This window comes from Phalacrocorax carbo, chromosome 3 (assembly GCF_963921805.1).
Source record: "Phalacrocorax carbo chromosome 3, bPhaCar2.1, whole genome shotgun sequence".
NCBI classification, from domain to species: Eukaryota; Metazoa; Chordata; class Aves; order Suliformes; family Phalacrocoracidae; genus Phalacrocorax; species Phalacrocorax carbo.
Window position 1 is genome coordinate 75,088,350 of NC_087515.1, and position 17,306 is coordinate 75,105,655.

Sequence of the window (17,306 nt, forward strand, 5' to 3'; positions counted from 1 at the left end):
ACTGCGGGTACAATCCAGACCAGACTGTATCACAGTTCCATTCTCTGCTAAAATCCTGAAAGAAAAGCAACACTAGAAGGTGGTCACAAAACAATGCTTGAGGATTTTCTATACATCCTGACTTTTAATGACCTCCCAATCACATGGTCTATGTGTTTAAATGGAATTCTGTATAGTTACTACAGTTAACTCTCTTTATCTGAAATTTATATAGTTAGTAAATATTGTTGTTAAAACAAATGTTACTTTTAAATCCTGATGTCACCTCTTAGGCAATCACATTTAAAGCATCATCACGACTTACAGATTTTGAAACCTATTTCACAAAAATAGGTTCTTTGATAGACTGCTTCTAAGTACACAGGCTTGGAAAACTTAAAATAATTCACCATATTAAAAAGGCATTTGATATGCTTTTCTATGAAGAAAGTTTCTTCTGTTAGAATTAAACAGAAATATGACCTGATAACTGACAACCAATTTTAAGAAATCATTGGTATGGAACTGTCTTTCAAAACAAACACCTACTCTAGCTTATTGCTTTCAATAATTTGAAATAATCATTGAATAATTTCAGTGTAGAATACATCAAGTTAAGAGGTCCAATTCCTTAAACTTATAAAGGTTATATCACTGAACCATAAAAAGTACATCCAGCAGAATTAATTGCAATTATGTTATCCTGATTTTTGCATTATGATAAATCTTTGGAAAGGCCTAAAAGGATTTTCACAGTCAAGACTCTTATGGAGTCGTTACGCAAACATAGTTTACAGTTCTTCACTGCTTCTGGATTAGGACATTACAAATCTTAGTTAAATATGCAGATCTGCCAGAGATATGATTAAGGGAAAGTCATTCAATCTCTTGGTGTTTCAGTTCCTTGGCTCTAAAGGAAAAACTGGTGCTTTTGTTATTTTACCATTTGTTTATCTGGTCTCCCTGTAGGCTCCTTGGAGACAAAGACTGACTCTTATCACATGCTTGCACAATACCTTAAAGAATTGGGTTTTGAGTTTTATCCTGGCCTTGAATATAATGTAATATAATCAATAACTAGGATTTTGCAGTAGTTACCACAACTCCTTTTGAAAATGCAAACGCACTTTCCATACACAAAGAATTCTGGTTATGGAGTACTTGGCAATTATGCTAAACATGTATTCCAGTTTTAACAAAAGGAATATTGTTGATAGGCAGCTTTTGAAAGCAGCAGCTTTAGCTTTCTTTGAACTAGCTTTCTGTAATATTCTTATCAGCTTTGTGCCAAACACTCTATTTAATATCAAAGGTAATCAGCTGAAGCAACCCCTGCTGTCTTTATGCAGAAGAACTTTGCAGTTTTTCACTGTTTTGATTTTTGGATGAATAACTTCTTATTCCTTTTATCCTCTGAGGTACTTTGAACACTATGCAAACATATAAAGAACTTGGCTTGACAAATTTACTTTACTTTTTTCTTTTAAAGAAGGATAGGCATTGGAGAATGCATCTGCAGTTCAGCATTCATCGCAATACTCAGAAACAAAGAGCTGCCATACTTCAAAGACTATATTTTTTTTCTATTTTTTTTTTAATAAACAAGGAGTTGTTTATGAACAACAGTGGAAATAATGGGGCCTATCTTTCTATGAAGTTGTGTCTTGCTCTTGGATTCACTGAACGTCAAATAGGGTGCAAAGTCTCATGGATCTTCTGGTAGCTGGGGCATTTGTGGCCAGGCTCTCCTGGATGGATCCTCCAGTACCTAATAAGGGGTAATTTTACACTGCAGCCTTTCTCTGAGCTGGCAGTGACAGACCGATTTTTTCCTCTCCAGCCTGTACAGAATACTGAGACTACTAGGCCACACTAAAACGTGGCTGAAATTGCATTACTGATAGAGGTCTGCAACAGGGGGTGGGCAGAAACTCCTACTCACATACGCCACATGATTGCATAAGCCTCAACGTTTAGGCAAACAGACTACATGTTAAAGAATTGGCCTGTGTCCTGGTAGCTCCTCTGGCTAATATGGTTGAGGCATTGGCCAAAGGAGATCAAGAAGCAGCAACCCAAGCCAATTTCCAATGGCTGGCTCAGCTGATAACCACATACCTACCATGACAGTTAGGAGGGGCCATCGGCTGAAATCACAGCTCTTGGCCCATGCTCCAGGTTTACAGTGAATTGCTGTGGTTAGGCCAGCACTGTGCCCTCCTGGCAGAAACAGAAACTGAACTTGGCCACTCAACCTCCAGCTTCTGATGTGCTGTAAAATGCCCAAGTGACACCAGTCACTGTTGAGAGTATTTCTAAACAATGCAATGAAAACCTGGTGCCCAACACTTCTGAAGCAAATACCAGTAAAGCCCATTCCAAGTAAAACAGAACAAAACAAAACTGCTCCATTCCTCTCCCTAGGAGAAAGGAATGGCCTCTCTGATTAGGTTGCCCAGAAGGATGTACTGTAAGGGAGAGTTTGGCTTGCCTGTTTTTTGGCTGCCACACAGCCTAACTACTACAGAGTGGCAAATTACAGAAATTACAGCAGCTTAAGTATGTCATCGTACGACTGGATACATGTATCATCGGTGCAAACTGTAGAGTGGCCCCTTACAAAGGGTTATAAATGGTACACTGACAAGGAGCAATAAAAAAAGTACTTACTCAATTTCAAAACACTTGCCTCTATGAGGCAATGACCTCAAATATGGTAGCCAAGGACTTTGAAAACTATCAGAAGAATGAAGCTTTATGCCAACGTTTTGCTATCATCTGTTAAAAAAGTATTGTGTCTGTCTATGACTTTAACAGTCTACTCTGCAAAAGCACGCGGGTATGCGCTGGCCCGACTTTGCTTTTTGCATCTGTTTTAAATGCTTTCACATAGACCACTGAACTGAACATGTAAAAAGCAAAATCCAGACTGTTATTGTCAACTAAGACTGTGTTTATCAAACATGAGATAAAGTTTAACTGTTAGAAAAGAGGCCCTTGACTACAGTCTCCATCTCCCATCTTACCTATCCCATGGCTTAATTACAAACGTTGATGACACAATAGATGATCACTGCTATTCTCAAATGATTCCCAAGCTGTTGATTCCAAACTACACACAGGTACTATTTAGGAAACTTTAAAAAGATTAATTGGTAAATCCCTTTGATTACAAGGTAAGATATGCTGATTTTTAAAATGTTTGTCTACAGCACATGAGTAACCAGAAGTCGCTGAGACAGCTGTTTACACTGTCAGAAAACAACTCTGTTGAGTGGCTCCTATCTGTGCAAACGCAGTACACAAAGTAGAGCAGTTTTAGACTAACATAATTTAAACAAAGAAAGTGAGGTGAAACAGTTGGCCATGGAACCTGACTAGATTTTTGGAAACACTCTCTGAGCTTCTCTGGTGGATGATGAATATCTGTATGAAAACAAACCCTGTTACATGAGATTAATTTGGTTTGTATGTGTGTCCCACTGTCAGCCCTACTGGCCTAGGCTAGGCTGCTTTTCAGAAAGCAGAATCAGGCATTGACCATGCTGCTAAAGAGGGTGTCAGCTGAAGGAATCATCTTCATGAGGCATTTCCATAATCCTTATGGGTTTTCATAATAAAAAATAAAGATAGGTTCTATTACTGACTGTCTATATCATCATCCATACCAATTAGTTGCTTAAAAAGAAACTCCTCTTTCTCCAGAAATGATGGATAAAATGAAAACCTCTAGCTGAGATAAGAGTAGGGAATTATTTCTCATTGGTGGCTTGGGTATGGAACCACATACTTTATCCCTTAAATCAGGGGACCTCCTATTGCCAGCTGCATACGGAACTAGTTTCTGATATTAAAGAGTTAGGAGACTCTTGATCCTAACATCATGATCTCATGAGGCAGAAAAAGATCTAGCTTTGAAAACTAGAGTACAAAATATAATTATTTATTAATTCTAACCATCCTTTTTCCTTCCTAAATGGCCAGAAAATACATGCAAAACAGTGCCAATACACTATAAAGAATTGCTAAACAAGATTTCCTTGAAAAGAATTGCATTGCTTTCACTGACTATATGGCACTGTGGGATGTTATAACAATATAAAGGCAGTAATTTTTGAAGACATACAGGAAACAGTTATGGACTTATTCCTCCTGAATAATGCAGTCTGCAGCCAGTACAATCTTTATATGCACTCTGTCACAAGCTGTCAGCAAATATGCATTGTTACATGGCCTCATATTATAGAATATTTCCAGACAGGCTAGTATGAAGAGACACTATCTCCACAAGAATGGCAGCAAGCACAGATGCATCAAATAAAGGAACACCCCGAGACACTGGAGGATTAGATTACACAGGTCTTCTCTGTGTTGTTATTGTGCTCGTGTCTTCTGAGAAGCAGGAAAAGAGGCCCTTTGTGGGCTTCCCCCAAACTGCCTCCTGAGCCCAGAGAGCCCCCAGGAGGGCAGCGCCGCATCCCCTGCTGTGGCTGGAGGGCAAGTTGGGAGTGCCAATCGATCCAGTACATGGGTAAATCAGTTTAAGCTATGTGTTTGACACACTGGATTTATTTCAAAAGTCCTCCTTGAGGCAATGGTAGAAGTGAAAAGCCAAAGACTTGAAATTCAGAGAACCCCATCACAGAATGAAATCTCTCCCCTCTGTGTGTTTACATGTGCTGCTCTGCTCTTATTCTGCCTCCTCCCGTGCTCTCTCTTCCTGTCACCTGGCTCCGACAACCACCCTGACTGTTCTTTGTCTCACGTATATGCCCTTGTGCACCTCTGCATTTATGCCAGACTTTCCTTCCCCCCATCTACTCTGATGCTCATGGGGGGATCAGTGGGCATCCGAGATTCAGTGATAAAGATGGACCAGAGATCCACGTCAAATGACGGAAGAAAAAGTCCTGTTTAATCCCAGCAATGACTTGTGGCTGGAGGAGTCCAGTACAGACCAAATCTGTGGAAAATATGACATGCAGACTGAGGACCAGTCATTTGGCAAGGATTCACAGGTACAGCAAAAGACCAGGTTCCTGCCGGGAGAGTGGGCTCTCTGCCAAATATCAAGTCTCTGCATAAGAACACCAACAGTTGTGCTGTCATATCTGTGATGAGCTAAAGGCTATATCTAAAACTACTTTAAATTAAAATTTGAATCTCCTTTTAATTATGAAGATCTGACGATCTAAAGCAAGACAAGATTGGTAAGAAGAGATGATTGGAACAACTAACACCGCCAAAAAGAGAAGACAAGCTCTCTTGAGTTTTAACCTCACAGGCGGATGTAAAAGTACCAAAAAAAAAGTTTTTTTCTTATTAAGAGCCTTCACTGTAGAGGTAGCAACTGAGATACCTATTACATAGCAATTATAGCAACTGAGCTATACTGTAGACTCAATTCAGTGTATTTTGGTTGACAATTTAATCAGAATTTTCTAGAGATGGCATTTATGTCCTTCAAAGAAGTGAACAATGCAAGACTATTTAAATGATATATTCCCTGCAGTATAATGTGTTTCAAAATTTCCACATTTTTTATAGATATTCTACAGTTTTACAAAAGGTCTTTAAAATATTTACTGTGTAGTATTTTGGTAGTCTTCTGGCAGTAAAGACAGAAGTCTCAAATAAAAAGAATGACCTAAAAAGAAATTATATGGCCTACAAATTTCTTGTCCAGGAAAATGAAGGCACTCCCTTCCTGATCCCACTCCTCAGGCCTAAAAGGCCTTAGAATATAAATTCATAAAAATAGTTATATAGGATCAGCCTTGATTCTCCACCCGGTTCTGTATCCCATCTCTGGCAATAGTCAAGCCCAGATGTTGCAGAAGATGGCAGAAGAAAACTTAAATAGCAGACATGGCATCATCTCCTTCTTCTCTTGCAGCTCCTCTTGCAGCCCCTAATAATCAAAGACACTCTTCAGCCTACAAGTATGTCATTTTATATCCTGTCCCCTTAGTTTCTTTTCTAATTGACCCTTTCAGTTTATAGCATCTTCCTGTATTTTTAGAAGTCTTAGAGAAGAATGACTGAAGGAGGAAAAAAGCTTCTGCAGTGAGTTGTTAAAAATGGCAGTTACCAGAGGATTTTAAAAAACTGGAGGACTGAACGAGTTTCCTAAATTGGGGGCTATGTCACATAGCAGGCGCACGATAAGCTGGACAGAAATTCAAGTGCAGGAATAAGGCAGACAGCCTGGAAGAGCAACTGGAAGTGGGCTTTGAAACCTGAGACTCTCTGCAGGAGGAGAGTGGGTTTGTTTCTCTGGGCATTGGATAAGGGCACACAATCTCAGAGAAATATGGCATCCACTGCCGCTCCATATATAGGATTGTTTTAGGCCTGTACATATATGAACACATATATATGAAGATACACATACACTCTTAAATATGCATTATACATTCAGACACTGAACAATCAGCAACACATTTTGCATTTATCAAAAAAAACCCAAAACCAAAACCAACCACCCAGATCAAAAAAGACAGTAACTGTTCCTGAGCTGGAAATAAAAAGATATGAAAGTCTGATTTAGGACCAAGTGAGAATTCCTTGTGCATACAGACTTACAAGAAGGCTTTCAGGGGATTTAGGGTTATCTTTAGCATTTCTATTTTAATTTTGCATTCTAAAAATATATATTTGACTATGATCAGTACTGGCAGTCAGGCTAGTAGCTTCACATACATTAATGAGTGATGTGGTAAAGGGAAAGCTCTGCTGTCAAATGTTACAGAAATCTTGGTGTACTGCAGATTATCAGATGAGTCACAACTGTATTTGCTATTTATATTCCTTCAAGTCCTTCATGGAATGATATATTATTTTAAGCTGAATGGAGCTGTTGAAAGCAAAGAAAATCCTACATTCTCAACATAGGATTTACACAAACATCTTTGACCTGATCCTTAGATCCAATAGCTCAAAATACTATTAGTACTTTTAAGAACCATTTAAAGAATTTCCCTGTGTAAAACAGGGACCTTGTGAACAACAAGTAAATTACAGAATATTTGTATTATGGGAGTAAAGGTTTGCTTTGCTATGTAAGCTACCCCTAACTATAAAAACTGTTTTGCCAGATAAAAATAAATCTAGCTGATCTAAAACCTGGAAAGATACTTATAAACTGTTCCCCCATTTAACAGAATGGTACTTTATAAGAAAATTATGCAAATTAAATAATTAATTATTGTGCATTTCAGTGCCCCAGTTCAATAAAAAGCAGTCTCAAATCTTTTAAGATTTCAGTGTTTTGATTGCTTTAAATGATGCATGTCTTGAAACTCAAATGAAGCAGTGATGCATTTTCAATTGTGCAATTAAAATAATTTTTCATGGTTTCTAAATGGATTAGTTCTAAAATCACTTGCCTACTGAAAAAACATTTCTGCAGAGCAGTTATCCAATATCGCATTTCTAGACAATGCCTTCTTTGTCATCTTCTCGTTTCTTGTCCTCCTTCAAATGTTTACTGAACACAGGCACCTTTTTGAAATTATTCCCTGAGAAGAATTTATCCTTCCCTTTAGTAAACTTCAAAACCTTTCCCTCAGTAAATCTGCAGCAAAAGTCCTGTTATATATAAATAAAATTTAGCTCCAGTACACAATGCAACACTTGGGTGTTTGAAATCAAGAACACATTCCTTATTTTGTGCCCTAAGTCCATTTGTAACACAATTCCCTTGGAATAGAAGGGAATACAGTATTATTAGGAATTTACTGTAATTCAGACCCACCGATGGATGGAAGAACATGGTTGAAACTCAGCCCTGGAGAAATGGATAGGACTGATAAGGCGTTACTTCAGTCCATTTTCCGCAACAAATTTCTTCACAGAACAAGCTTTGTTTCACTTACTGGAACTTTTGTCCCTAAATTACACTAACGAAAGTTTACTCTTTGTGCTTTAAGAAAATACTTACTCTGATGTCCACCTCTAGTTTTTTCCTATTTCAAGGCAAAAATAAGGAAATTTTGTTACCCTGATATATTGTGGCCAGCGCTCTCAGAGAAGAGAGGGTCTGAAGCACAGTGGCTAAACTCTTCTGCCAAAAACTATAGTGGCAGAAGGAAGATAGAAACTGAAAAACTAAATTTTGGATTTTCAATGGTTCTGATATGAAAGACAGCCGTAAAAAATTCTGGAAAAACGCCCCCCCCCCCCAAGTAATTAGAAGCTCCACTGTATGCTCTTTCAAAAACGAACTGTTTTCCTTGGTATTTGTGGTGACTGGGTGAAACTATCAGTGCCTACCCTGAAGCTACAGGTTTGTTGTGAGGAATACAGAGGGAGGGCAGCAAAAGATACTTTATGAAAATGTACTGTTATTTTGGACATTTTTTCATACAATTGCTCCTATTTTGATGGTTTAAACTTCACATACCCTTAAACAAGCTCTTCGCTACTTCAAAACGTGTCTCAAAACCTGTCCTGTAAGTGTAATTCTTTGCTTTGAATGTTCTGTGTGGTTCTTTCAGAAGAAACCAGTTACTGCCAATTGAATATAAATACATTAAAAAAAATCCACACACAGGCTAGTAGTTTCAGCAAATTATTTATCTGATGATTGCTTTAGTTACATTTGTGTCCCTTATGTATTTAGATAGTGAGGTGTCCAGAACACAAACTACATTTTATTCTGTATTTATAAGGTATTAATGTAATGAGTTATCAGCCCTCACTTTGCCTCTTTGCAATGCCAAAATCTGAAGTGAATGAAAACTAGTAAGCCAGTAAGAGGACACCAGGGAATGCTGCTCCTGTTTGAACGCATGAGAAGGAAACAGCTTCATGAAAATTGGTACTTACAATCGAATAATGTGATTAAGATAATGCCACACTATTTCTCAACGGAGACAGTAATTTCAAGTCTTGTCCCTCTGTTCTGCTCTGGTTTGCACAAAAAAAAACCTTGTTGAAATATCTTGGAGCTTTCTGGCTGTCTGTTAAATTTACTGAAACTGGCCCACAGGTTCAAAAGTTGCTGGCTGGACTACTGAGAGAGGGACACAGCAGGATTTCCTTAGGAAGTCAGGCTAATCTGATTGTTTAAAAAATATCCAAAGTGAATTACATTTTATTTTCATTTTGCATTATATGACTAAATAAAAAGCTCGCAGAACTGAGATTTTTTCATCCTTCATGTTTTTGCTCCCCCCATTTCATAAAAATAATTTCAATTTCCCTTCTGAGCTTATTTTTTCTCAGATTGTCAAGTTGGCAGTTTCCTATTTGAATTAATCCTTTAAAAATCACATTTAAGATAGTTCTTACTTATTTTCCTGTATAAATTGGTGAAACATTAAAATACAGTTTCAATACATATTTCTGCTGCTTATTTTAGTTTTACTGTAGAAGTTCCACAGGCAAAATTTCTCTTGGGCCGAAACAGCTGACTTTCCTGTCACAAAATGCTAAAATACAGTTCAATATATGCTGACTTATGCTATTTTGGATATAAGATTGATTTTCAGGTTGTACTTAATCAGAAGGCTATTTACCAAAATATGGAAAAATTAACTGTCTTTAGCCATGTTACCATTGTTATTTGTAGTTCAATGAACACTGTTCTTATCAACCTCATTTGTTACAACCTTAATCACCTAACGTACAACGTTGCCAAACTTTTCAGATTGTTTTAATTAAATTGAGTACAGGGGCACTTCCTTTTCGCCTACTCTGTCATTATTTATCCAAGGTACACACATTTAATACTGTAAGATTTCCATCATAAGTCATTTCCTTCAGCCTTGCAATTTTATTTGTACTGTTCTTTGAATTTCCTCTAAATTCTTAAATTAAGACTTCTTAATTGTAAAAATGAAAAATAAAAAGAAGCAGAAATTCTTCTCTTTTTCCCAGAACTAAATTTCATTTTCTGTGTATGACCGTGTCAGCACAATAAAGAAAAGGATTCTTTCTTTTTCATTAATGAAATGCAGATGCAATATCTGAGCCTCAATACCATTTTTAATTACTGTTGCAGCTCTGCCTTTTCATTGTCCTTAGCACCGTAACTCTTAATTTCTCAGTGCTCCTCAGTCTTAAGAGAATTTTTTACTAATATCTCTATATGTCTGGAAGAGCATTGTGTAGAGTTCATTCTTCCACCAATGCTAGATTTTCAAAATAGGTTGTCCAGTCCTCTCACTTTTTTTTTTTTAAATTTTTATTTTTTAATAGAGGTAAGCAGATGAGAAGGGAGTCACAACTGCAACTTACCAAGAGTTCGAAAAGGTCTTTGGTTCGGGGTATGGGAGAAAAAACCAGGTTTCAGAGCATTTGTAATCACAATGTCAAAATACTCTTCAAAATCATTCCTAGAAAGTAAAAGAAATTGAATTAGCTAAACTAATAAATTAGCTAAGATGCCACTAAACACTCTTTAAGACTTAAGAAAGTAGCAAAACACTTCTTTTTTCCGACCCCTCTTCAGTGTCACTACTGCCCTTCTTTTCCTGAGGTTGTCAAAAGTGAGAAGACAGCTGGCTGAGAACCCACAGTGCTGTACCTTCAGGGCCACTCATTATTTGTAAAAAGATGTTCCTTGGCCCAGGGAGTTTTTAAATCTTAGGAGAACATGTGACAGATGACATGTTTTAATCTTGAGCAACAACATATGCATAGGCAAGTATAGAAATGTGTTAATGAGGGATTTTCTTTATAAAGCAGAATATATGAAGTCAAGTGATGGGGTAGGAAGTAACTGAAGACTAAAGACACTTAAATGCAGGTGCTTATGCTGTTGGCATCCATACCATAGGTATGCACAGGCCTAATGGGTGTCTAAGATGCCACCGTAGTCAACAGAGATCCAATTAATACAGCCAATTAAGTCTGGTGACTTAGATCACCTTAAAAGGGTGATTTCACACAACCTAAAGTTGAAACGCTGTTCTGTTAGCTGAACTCTTTCTTCAGACTCCACTGGCTGCTCTGACTAAAGCCCTGCTGGGTACAGGGACATTAGACATGTGGCTCACAAATAAACACCTGCCAAGTATGAGTCTTAATTTGCCATCTGAAGCACACAACTAAATTCAGATTTTTCAAAGATCACTAGGTCTGTGAAAATACAGATCAATATCTGAACTGTAGAAAACCCATCAATTTAAATGGGATTGTATGTTTGAGCATGGTATGTAAGTGAGACCTGTATGCAAGTCAGTAACATTACAAAGTCAACAGGGAACACAGGCAACCTTGGGGAACATTCATGCCACCTGTCCTACTATGCGATGGGTTATTTCTGGAGGTGCCAGTTACTCCTACTCTAGCAAGGGTCTTCTTTTTGTTAAGGAATCTATTAGACCTCATTTAATACATCATCAAGCTGGGAACTACAGCAAGAAATAATAACAATACCTACCTACAAGTTTTGCAGTTACTAAAATATAAAATTAGACAAATTTTGCTTAAAGAGTAATTTTTTTTTCTAATATTGGAAAATGTAAACATTTCCCATCTGTGACGTGTATTTTTTTTAGTAGAAATATTTCATTGCTTAGGTGACTGCATTGCCTATAACATCGAAAAATGATGGACACTTTTGCATGGAACAAAGAAGTCCCACATGGCAAGTCCAGGATCCGGGTGCAGGCACTAAAATGTTATCAACAGGAGAAGTTTACTGGAAGAAAACTAGCTAACTGTGTAATTTTCAAACAATCTACAATTTCCCATGAGACACAGATATCTTAACGAAAAAAACTGAATGCTCTCCTCATGAGCTTATCTTCAAGCATTTATTTTGTGCTCTAAATTACATTCCGGGCTTAAAATAGAATGTCTTTAAATGTCATTCCTCTAATGAAATGTTAGCTTTGTCTATTTTTTGCCACTTGTAAAGTAAAGTAAACCTTTATTTTTTAAAAGAACCAGTATCAAGTATGACAATGGTGTGTTTTTAAAATTAGCTTCTGTGTGGAAGGTTCCAGAACAGTTTTCTGTCCTTAGGTGAAAAGTATCGATAAGTCAAACTTTTCAGATTAGCATATAGCACAAATAATGCTTCCATGGGTAAGTTAAGCTTGAACTTTCAAAATTAATCCAACACTTCAAGAGCACAACAAAGACTTGTGGGAATAGTGGTCAGAGTTTTGTGTCAAAAATTCAAAACAGAATGAACAGAGTTGTCACAAGATTCAGTTAATTTTTTATCGATTTCTTGAAGAAAAAACTATGCTTTTGTGTGGGGAGGTGTTATCTATGGCCTTTTTAAAATCATACTAAATCTCATGTACTACTAATTTTATGAGAGACTGTACCTTGTGTTAGAATACTACTTAACATTATACCTGAAAAAGTCTGTTCCAGTTACTGCTTGTGCTTGGTACGGTGGGTTGTGGTTACAGTAAATGGCTAAGGCAAAGGGTAGGATGTAACTCACATAACTTTAGCCACCTAAAAATTGCATGCTACACCACAGACAGAGCCAATGGAAAAACATCCACATTCTTAGAAGGCGATTCATCCCACTCATTTCAGACATAATTCTATGGTACAGAATGAATTGCCAAGGATGATGCCCAGTGTTTTCTCTACCCTAACCACAGAGGGAATCAAAATGACCAGCTTCAAAAAGTTCGTAGCTTTCAGGTGGCTAACGTTCATGAAAAGGTGAAATGACAGTTTCAGTGACGCTGTGATGACTGACTCGTCTTTAGGTGTTCTCCTGCCAACACTTCAACATTCAGTTAAACTGACTCGCATTCTCGTGGTAGGTAAGCCTGAAAAGTCACACCATGATGTTGCTACTTGTGTGAATGAACTTGCACTTGCTTCTGTAGGTTTACATGCCTTATTCACCGATCCCAGCAATATGTTTGTGCTCTAGCCATGAAACGGTCCTCATTTTCTTTCAAAATGAGATTTTTCTCTTAGACTTCCTCTCTCCTTACTGAAACGTCTTTCAGTTAAGGACAACTTGGTCAGATGAACACAACTGGGATAATTTGCTCTTGAAATGGTAAATGATACACTTAAGCATGAATTTCCCAGCGCTGATTTTATGTGGACAATAATTTCTTAGCCAAAAAGGAACTTCTCAAATAAAGTGCAGAAAAGTTGACAGTTACAAGGTAAGGATATTAGGACTAAGGCTAAAAATTCACATACATCTCTGCTTTTCATCTTTATCCTTAGGGTTTTTTTTGACGTAACACTATACAGTCCTGAACTTCTCGGAATGATATTGATTAATTGAAGGTGGGGAAAGAAATTAATAAAGGACTACATAGACATAATCCATAGGGCTTGATGTCAAGAATAAAATGCAGTTAGCCTGGTCAAATTAAAGTTAAGGGCAGAGTTAATATGTGTGAATCGAGACTATATTCCAGTATCACAAAAAGCAGCACAAGTGTGTAGTTTTATTGTCTGATATAAAAGGCATGGAACAAACAAAAACAATAAAAAGTTTAGAATTATTTTCAGGAAAAAAAATACTTCAGTAAGATCTAATGGACAGTGGAGTACTCGGTTCTCCAGAAGATGCCTTGGAAGCCACATTGCATGAGTCACAGGAAAATTTGATCGTAATAAACGCTGTAGAGCATCCTACACTTATGTGGAAAGACAGAGTGATCCAGTATCCTTCTAGCAGAACACCTCTTTTCTGTCTTCTGTCTTCTGTGTTAATTCACAGGCATCTTACTCATAAGAAGAATTGGTTTTTGTCAGGAGGTATATTTTCCCCTCAAATGAGCAAGTATAATGTTCATGCAAGGCAGTGAGAACTGGCACAGCTGATGCTCAATTTAGCATTTAGCCCAGAGACTACAGAAGAGAAGTGATACTGGACTGGTTTTGGAAGGTAGCTCTGTTTTTCACCTTACTTGTGGGTTTCTTACAGTGTTGCTATATTCACTCTGCGGTTCCCTTGCATATCCAGATAGCCCAGGTTGGCTCACATTGCACTACTTTGTTTCTTTGATTCATTTATTGAATAGTCTCACGACGTCACCCACCTAGCTATTTGCACCACTGATTAATTAATTTCTGGGGTGTAAGTGATGGTTCTGCTGAATTTCTCTGAATTCGACTTGACCAGTCAAGTTCTTAACATTACAGCTGAAAATAGCTGTTTTGATCAGCAACTACAATCTCAACCAATTGCCAAATGCATTGAACTACCTGTTTTATCTTTTCTGCTGTGATCTGTAAATGCACATTTCTCAGGCACAACCACCTCCTGGAAACCACCACTGGGAAGAAATATTTATAAGCTTTTCCATGCAGATTTACTGGAAGGAAATGAAATATTACTGCTACTTTTGCTCACCACCGGAGAAGCACAGAAAGAAAGTGGCTTGCATAAGACAGTCTATCAAAACTTATGATAAAATAATGATTCAGATGATGCATAGGCTGTTGGCCTGAAATATATTCCCTGTCAACTTCAATCCCATCATGAAGCCCATAAAAGATGCAGGATATAAGTGTGCTGTGGGTCAGATACAACTCACAGGCTCATAGTTGGACTACGTTGCCTCTAGTACCCCGTAACGCTCTACTAGAAAGGGGCCCACCAGAAACCTCAGATCCAAGTAATTCACAACACATAAAGAAACTCAAATTAAATTCCCTATAGCTCAGGCTTATCTGCAGTTGCTCTCTGGCAGATATAATTTGAAATGGATATTGCACTTACCCAAGAATATGTTCACACAGGAGCCTGCAATAGTCGCTGTGAGAACTAGTAATTAATAGCAGAATCTTCCCAGCACTCTTCAGTTGTTTCAGCCACTTTTTTACAGACTCGGGACATCTTTGTAAATACTTGTCTGGATGTTTTTTCACTTCTGGGAAATATGTCCCACAGTCTTCTAAAAAATTAAAACATAATTATGTATTATCCAATTCTGCTCACAAACCACTCAATCCACATGACAAATATCCTTTTATGTGCAGACAATACAATTTTAAAAAGGCGAAGTAAAGTTTAACATTTTCCCTGGGTTGTAACGCAATATAAACCAAAAAACCAATCAAACCAAGATGATACACTGTAGCAGAACTAAGTTTGTATGTCTTTTCTCTTTTATTATGGAATTTTCATAGTTATTTTGTTGGATGTTCTTTTGCTCATAAGAGTAAATAATACATAAATTACAGATTATAGTCTTACCCAGCAAATAACTACTTCTTGTTGCTTTTGCTCCATTTTTGGACGCTCAATTTGTGATTTTAAAATGAGTTTAATATTTAGGAAATGGTACAGGCCTGATGTTCGTAAGAACATCTGTTCAATTACATCTGACACTTCCGGTTAGCATTGTTGGATCAATAACATCCATTTTAATATTTTTGCATTTTTCACAAGTAGCACTTTATCTATGAAAGGTTGATAAAACAAACTGTTAAAGACTCACAGGTATGTGGAATACGAGGAATAGACGCAAAAAACCCCCCCAATTCCAATTCCAATTCCAGCTTCAATAATGCTTCTTTTGCCGAATATAACAGCAATAGAATTTTGCGAATACACTTGGAATGTACGATTTTAAAAAGTATGCAATAACACTAAGCTGGCAGTAAAAGTTACCTATTCATTAAAGTCACCAATAAATATTTATCTTGCTATAACCCATAGCTGCTTTACCAAGACGTCAAATGAACATTAAACTTACCTTTTTTAATCATTCTTATGACCTAAGATTACATATTTCCTCTGTGCTCAAACCCTCTATAGCCAAAAATGTCAAGCTAGTTAAAGGCCTAAAATGAAATATAATAATTGTAGAGACAGAAGTGATACCAAGTATTTGGCTCTCAGTCTGTGTGTGTTATAGTATAATGAACATCGTCATAGAAGATTATTTTTCTTCCAGCATTTGTTCTATATGCAACTGTCTGTGGTCAACTTTGCTGAATGATTTAATAAATCCCAGACATTACTTAGCCTTCTGGTATGTGAGTAATGCTATTCTCTAGTTTGAAAAAATAAGATTTAAACCACTTGAACTTTAGCTATTTAATGAAAGAGAACATGTATGTTTGAAACAGTAGTATCAAAGAAAGACTGAAAGATGCTGGGTGCTAAACATAACACTATTTCATAAATTACACATTCAGACATCCACAGATGGCAGGAAAAAAAATGTCTCCCAAAAGAAGTTTCGAATTGGCTGTTATCACTACAACTAGACAGGAGGCAAAAATGTCTTATCCTGTACCGTGACTTTACAGATTTCTTCCCAAAACCTACAGAGTGGACTACTATGTCTAAGGAAAGTCTTTGAAACAAAATCTCCCAGCTCATAACCAGGTCACTATTCCAGTTCTTCATAGTATTTAGGTCCAGGGGAATATCAGCCTGTTCCTGCAGCCATCATTATGAGCCAGCAATGTGCCCTTGTGGCCAAGAAGGCCAACAATATTCTGGGCTGCATTAAAAGGAATGTGGCCAGCAGATGGAAAGAGGTTATCCTCCCCCACTACTCTGCCCTAATGAGACCGCATTTGGAGTAGAGTCCAGTTTTTTAACCCCCCAGTTTAAGAAGGACAGGGACTGCTTGAGCAAGTCCAGTGGAGAGCTACTAAGGTGATCAGGGGATTGGAGCATCTCCCATATGAGCAAAGGCTGAGAGACCTGGGCTTGTTCAGCCTGCAGAAGAGAAGACTGAGGGGGGACTTCATCAATACCTATAAATATCTAAAGGGTGGGTGTCAGGATGATGGGACTAGGCTCTTTTCAATAGTGCCCAATGACAGGACAAGGGGCAATGGGCACAAGCTGGAACACAGGAAGTTCCACCTCAGTATGAGAAAGAACTTCTTCCCTGTGAGGGTGCCAGAGCAGTGGCACAGGCTGCCCAGGGAGGCTGTGGAGTCTCCTTCCCTGGAGACATTCAAAACCCGCCTGGATGCGCGTTCCTGTGCCCCCTGCTGCAGGTGTCCCTGCTCAAGCAGGGGGGTTGGATGATCTCCAGAGGTCCCTTCCAACCCCTACCATTCTGTGATTCTATGATTCTGTGATTATGGGATACCATGACATTTGCCTTGGGAGCTACTCAAAACCAATGCTTTTTTTTGATTAAATGAAGCAGATTTACGAAAGAATATTTCCTATAGTGCTTCCCCCCCCAACTTTTCCTGTGGCATGAATATTGTTTGGGATGAGCAATATAGCTTTTAGGAGCAGAAGCTGCATTGTTTTTTTCAATATTATCATTAGTGATTATATTTCATATGTTATGCTATGACAATTTTTCTGCACTGTTGTTTTGGGAAATGCAGAACATTACATGAGAATGAAGGCGGACACAACAAAGAAGGCTTGGCATTAGCTCTCACAGGTTAAAACA

General features: G+C 37.7%; 1 protein-coding gene across 1 annotated transcript in view; it reads right to left on the minus strand.

The window, feature by feature from the left end:
• Positions 1–17,306, minus strand: part of NT5DC1 (5'-nucleotidase domain containing 1) — a 149,508-nt gene that overhangs the window by 33,858 nt on the left and 98,344 nt on the right. Inside the window, exons 7-8 of the mRNA XM_064447431.1 lie at positions 14,651–14,825; positions 10,222–10,319 (exon numbers count right to left, since the gene is read on the minus strand). Of these exons, the coding sequence (XP_064303501.1) occupies positions 10,222–10,319; positions 14,651–14,825 (273 nt within the window). The remainder of the gene's footprint in view (positions 1–10,221; positions 10,320–14,650; positions 14,826–17,306) is intronic.